At 37.1% G+C, this 6,016-nt stretch overlaps 1 protein-coding gene across 1 annotated transcript; it reads left to right on the top strand.

Moving 5' to 3' along the window:
* Nucleotides 1-1,416: 1,416 nt before the first annotated feature.
* Nucleotides 1,417-4,016, top strand: LOC121760710. Its single transcript, XM_042156342.1, has 3 exons — nt 1,417-2,341; nt 2,664-3,726; nt 3,995-4,016. Exons 1-2 carry the CDS (start codon nt 1,417-1,419, stop codon nt 3,665-3,667), a joined length of 1,929 nt encoding a protein of 642 aa, XP_042012276.1. The 3' UTR covers nt 3,668-3,726; nt 3,995-4,016.
* The last annotated feature ends 2,000 nt before the right edge of the window (nt 4,017-6,016 follow it).

Raw genomic sequence — 6,016 nt, 5'->3', positions numbered from 1 at the left:
TGTATATTGTTTGTCGAATATTTAAAGTTAAATTAGATGAGTTAATAAGAGATATTCGACATTAGAAGATTTTTGGCAACTTTCAAGCAGTTAATGTTTTTTAGTTCATACATTCAAAGAATTTAAATTATTTTAATAATCTTACTAGGAACCATTTTTTACTACAGTTAATTATACTATGGAGTTTCAGAAGTGTGGGTTGTCTAATGCACATATTTTGTTTTATTTGAGTAAGGATGACAAGCGGACTGATGTTGAAATGATTAATAAGTTTATTTTAGCTGTAATTCCTGACGTTGAAATTGATCATTTCTATCATGTTAATGTTGGCGAATTCATGTTGCATGGTCCTTGTGGTGTTTCTCGACCATTATCTCCATGCATGGAAAGTGTCAATGTAGTAAACATTTTCCAAAACGTTTTGCTGATGCTACAACTTTTGATGGAGATGGTTATCTTGTTTATAGGCGTAGATATGATGTTGAGTTGTTCTAAAGAATGACATTCCATTAGATTGTACATTATAATTGTTATCTATTGATGAAATATGGAGGTCATATATAGAGTGGTCTAAGATCTATTAAGTAGTATTTTTTTTAAGTACATCAATAAGGGGCATGATCGTGTTACAACTACTTTTATGGAATCAGGGATGGATGGTAATGAGAATAATATTGATGAAGTGAAAATGTATTATATTTGTAGGTACGTTTATTCTTGTGAAGATTTTTGGAGTATTTTTGAATTTGATATCCAATATAAGGATGTGACATTTATTTTTTACCAGAATACGAATCTCAGACGTGACATTTTTTTTCCAGTACATTAAATTGTACAACAAATTTAAAGATTTTATATGTCTATTGTAATAATAAGAACATAACTCATAGAGACGAAGACTCATAATAATCACACCTTTTTTGCACATAATGTCTTTTAAATTGATTAATTAAACTCATCATAATTGTATTACAACTTGGCACAACTATAATATTCCGCATCTTTTGGTTTGCATTGCATGCTTAGAAATAGGGAATAATTGAAGAAGCTCCAATAAAGGGATCAATTGATGCTACCAACCAAAAAAACATTTACTATATTTTGGCCACATTTCTCGGTCCATTTCTCAACTAATCTCAAATTCTTCATTATGCCTTTACACTATCCAAAAACAACACACTTTGGTTCTTTCCTTTCTAATCATTGTGTAGGAAGAAAAAACAAATCTGTAAACTCATTTGATCTGAATTCATGATACCAATTCTTGATTAATATACCAAAGATATGGTTCTGAACGCATATGATGTCAAGGTTTGCATGTGGAAAATGATGCAAATATCAAAAAACACATGCATCAATGTTCCCCAAAAACATCCATACGTTACATTATGTTCATTTTTGTTGTTACTCATCTACATGTGTTTCCCTCTCTTGTTCTGGATCACGTTCTACTCACTCCCACCCGTCGTTTCCACGTGGGTGATTCTCAGCTTCCGGGATATCCGAAGATGCAAGGAGGAGCAAGAGAAGGAGGGAGAGGGGGGGCAGAGAATCAAGAAGGTCTACTTGCGCGTGCATTCCGTGAGGCAGAGAAAGGCCAAGGAGATCGAGAGTGGGGCCGAACCCTATGCTGCGGACAAGAGGAACACCGTTGCTATGGATGAGTATGCAGACGGCGAGGGATATAACTTAACCGAGCCAGACAAGGATGTAGTTGATAAAAAGGCACTCGTTGAAGAGAGCCCCAAAGAGATACGAGAAGACATTCCGTTAAATAGTGGAATCTACAGCAACCCAGAGGTGGTGATGAGCCTTAAGCTCCTCAACGACGAGGGAGATGCAAGAGACGAGAGTGGGAATGGCATGGACGTGAACATAGTTGAGGCCGAGAGGCTTGATAGCTTGATCGCGAGGCGGCGGTCCAAGAAGGTGGTGAACCAACATGCCAGGAGGTCCTTGATGAAAAATGATGCTATGATAGGGGCTCAGATGCCTCCCATCGTTGTACCAAAATGGGGTAGCTCTAGCCGATCCACCGCTCAGATCTCTCCCGGGTCTGCCCCGTCAATGTTGGGACCCACGAGGAATCCGTTCGACATTCCGTATGATCCACAAGAGGAAAAGCCTGACCTAACAGGGGACAATTTCCAACATGAGTTTGCAACAGGGCATAACAAAGAATTTACGTTTTGTAGGCACGAGAGCTTTAGCTTTGGCCATTCTCTGCCCATGGACTTCTTCGAGGATCGTGACGACGCGCCGTTGGTTGATGATTTCGGGTTCAGGCGACGACGATCGTCCATCAGATATAAATACCCGAGGCCAGAAACGGAAGAATCAGGTAAACAATACCCCCCATGTCCCATTAAAATAGAACATTTTTGAAATGATATGAGTTTTAATGCAATTGATAAAGTAAGAGACAGATAGAAAAAAAAGTGATTAGAGTATTTTTAGTGGAGAATAGGGTTTAGGGTCACCTCATTAAATATAAATTTTTTCCTAAAGTAAAAGTTGTTTATTTTCATGGGACAATCCAAAATGACAAAAGTAGTTTTTTTTTGGACGAGGGAGTATTATTACAAAATAGCACATGACCGGTTGTCGAATTTCATCTCGTATTGCTTAGCTCCTCTGTTTTAATGTTCCATGAATCGTGACAGACACGGATTTTGGTGCTACAACGGAGGTGGAATCCGGACACGTGCCTGACTCGGGTCCGGATTCTAAGCCAAATTTAGAGAGCGATCAACCCAACAATGATGAGATCAAGGAAGTCATCCAAGTGCATAAGAATGAGACTGATAATCGTAGTACGGTGAGCACGAGGCCTAAGGCACTAGCCTACCAAAGCTTGAGTGAGGCCTCGAGCGGTGGTTCATCTGACGAGGATCATACGCCCGTTTGCAAAATAAATAGAGAGGCCATACTGAAATCGCTCTCGATCCGAAGAAACTGTGTCTCCATCCCAGACATCGAGAGGGAGAGCAACAATCATCTACAAGAAAACAATCTCACTTATGCCAACTCTGCCCTAGAGAATGCAAGCAGATTGAAGCAGCAATATTTCCCCGACAAGCCCCAAAAGCACCACGGCATGACCTTCTCCGACATGCAAGTCGAGGTGTCTGAGCTTAGCTCCCCACCGCTCACAATCGGCGAGAACATGTCATACCAGGACCACGCCTCTGCCTATGACACGGAAATGGAGCGAAACACTTCTTGGGACGGCCTAGACTCATGGGCGGGCTCATCCCGTCTGTCTGAAGCCGAGGACAGCGAGACTAGGCCGCCCACAGCAAATGGAAAAAAACGAGGCATTATCCCATCATCTAGTTCCGTAGTTGGCTTGCAGACTAGTACTGGTGAGATTATCACAGAAACTACCTCGCCAGGATCCACGTCGCCTGAATCTAGTTCTGCCGAGGAACAGTCTCCTGCTACAACATTAGCAGAGAATTTTGGTAGCAATGAGCCCGCCCCACGCATCGAGGCGGTCCCTACGAGTCCGGTCGCCACAAATCCCAACGATCCTCCTCAGGAACGCATCAATCTTCCAACTATATCGCCAAAATCAGTACTGCAACCAACGCTGTCTGTGGCGAGTTTCGAACACGAGGATCATGCTCGTCTTGCAGACCATTCGAGCTCAAACGCACCCCGATAGCATCAGGGGTGCAGTTTACAGTTGGCACGAGCTCGAATGGAGCTGCCGAATCATCACAGGTTCGGAGATAAATTAATCAAATAAGAAAAGCTATAAATCTCACACACAAACACAATACATCCATTAGTATCTGTTGGCAATTGAAACTAAAAATATAACATATAACTGTCCCACGTCGGTGTCAAGAGAAAACTGAAACTAGTATATAAGTCTCATGGGCCCCTCCTCCTATTACCAATTGGTTTTAGGATGGAACCCATGGATTTCTATCAGTATCTACACTCAAATTCAAGTAAAATTTATTTCTATTAACTCATTGACGTGCAGCAAAAGATTGAAGTAATTGACCATAAACTAAAGCAAGTGGTTGATGGTAGCACCTTAGAAACTTCACATACAAAGCACGGAACATGATGATTGCTTCTAATGTTGGAGAGATCGAATGTAAGATATCTTGCAGCAGTTAGGTAAATGGCGGTGAACCCAAAATTAGCTTAGATATAGACAATATATGTATATGCATAGCAGATATATTTACACGTGAAGATCATTAGTGTGGGTTTTGGTATAAACATATCACAATCTCAAAGCATGTTAGTTATGCAGATTAAATTAGAGGTTCACTAGTTATGTATTAAGATTGTATTAGTATAAAGAAAACTATAGTTTCAATTTGCTTAACAAATTCATCTGCTAGGATTTTTCCAAATTTTGAATTGTGAATTCGGATGAACCCAGACTATTTAAACCTCAAACAATTTGACTTTGTATCAAAAATATCATACGTCTATTTCGTGGATCCTAAAATCTTGATGTAGCATCATTTTTTAAGGATTAGTGTACAAAATAACCTCATGTTTTTGTAATGTTATTTAACAGATAGTAATACTATATGATGTCAATCGGCGAACTACGTTAAGATTTCGGTGGCAAAGAGAGACGCATAATAATTTTGCAATTGTGTGTTAAATTAAATATTTGTTTGGTTCGAAACAATTTGAATAAAGATATTATAATTCAGGGTTTAAAGTAATATTTATCCGAGATGGAACTTTAGATATGTTCGCTGAAAAATACAGTTTGTACATTTTAGATCCCTCGAAAATTACAAATATCACTATAGGTCTATAGATTATTAAAAACGTTATCGCAAATCCTTTCTATATAAACATATAAATTTCAAATCAATTGAACTATAGCTTTGCTTAGTATTTTTTTGGAATATAGCGTTGATTATATTTTTTTGAAAAATAAAATAAGTATCGAATTAATTCAAAAGAATGTCATTAAATTTTAAGTGAGATAGTAGTATTTAAATAATTTTCATAACCATAAAATAATTAAATATAGAATAAATAAATTTATTTCTTCATAATTGAAAACCAAATTTATTAGTATAATTTTCAATCCAAAATAATAAGTGAAGAAAAAGATATGATGCTATTTATGGGTTTAGAATAAGAGTAGTGCTAAATGGCCATAATGTGGCTGGCCATAAAAATAAAATATTGTTACCTTTAATGCTTATTTACTTGGATTTAGTTCATCTTAAAAGTAACAATTATCTAAGACTAATTTACCCTTTGTCCCGAAATAATACACATAAAAGACTAAGTCATCAAATCATCTCGGAACTTTGAATATGTAGCTCATTTTCGTTTCTTATGTTAGATATCCATTCAGTTTTTTTAAACTTTAATTTATTGTTTAATATTTTATAATTTAATTGTTTAATATCTATAACTACTTTTAAATCAGAATATATGAATATCTTTATGATTTTATTAATTTATTAATTGTTTGGTATGTATATTGACCAAAATATCCTATTATGGCCAGCCATAATGTGGCCACATAGCATTTCCCTTAGAATAACAACAAAAGTTTGCGGCCACATTATGGCCATCTACACAAGGGTGTAATAGTACTCCCTCCGTCCCACCGAAGATGACCAACTTTTCTTTTTGGTTTGTCTCAATCAAGATGACACATTACTCCAATCAAGAATCAAGATGACACATTACTAAAAATGAAAACACCTTTTATCTCTACTTTATTCTCTCTCTTACTTTATTCTCTCCACTTAACACACAAAATAAAGTTACATAAAATCCCGTGCCGCTCAAAGAAGGGATCATCTTCCTTGGGACGGACGGAGTATTAAACACTACTCCCTCCGTCCACGAAAAATAGGGGTCTTGTCTATATTATTCTCTCTCTTACTTTTCTTTCTCTCCACTTTAACTATTTATTATATTTTTCTAAAACGAGGGATAAAAATGGAATAGCCCTATTTTTCATGGACGGGGGGAGTATTAAAAAGTAATAATCATATTAATATACAATTTG

The sequence above is a fragment of the Salvia splendens genome, chromosome 13 (genome assembly GCF_004379255.2).
Source record: "Salvia splendens isolate huo1 chromosome 13, SspV2, whole genome shotgun sequence".
NCBI classification, from domain to species: Eukaryota; Viridiplantae; Streptophyta; class Magnoliopsida; order Lamiales; family Lamiaceae; genus Salvia; species Salvia splendens.
The sequence above is the reverse complement of the archived record's forward strand: the minus strand, read 5'-3'. Positions and strand labels throughout refer to the sequence as shown.

What these genes read in the sequence shown, in the direction of transcription:
- LOC121760710 (XM_042156342.1), top strand. Translation starts at nt 1,417, where the DNA reads ATGTGTTTCCCTCTCTTGTTCTGGATCACGTTCTACTCACTCCCACCC. An exon ending in GCCAGAAACGGAAGAATCAG is followed by an intron (nt 2,342 to 2,663) that starts GTAAACAATACC and finishes GAATCGTGACAG; the next exon opens with ACACGGATTTTGGTGCTACA.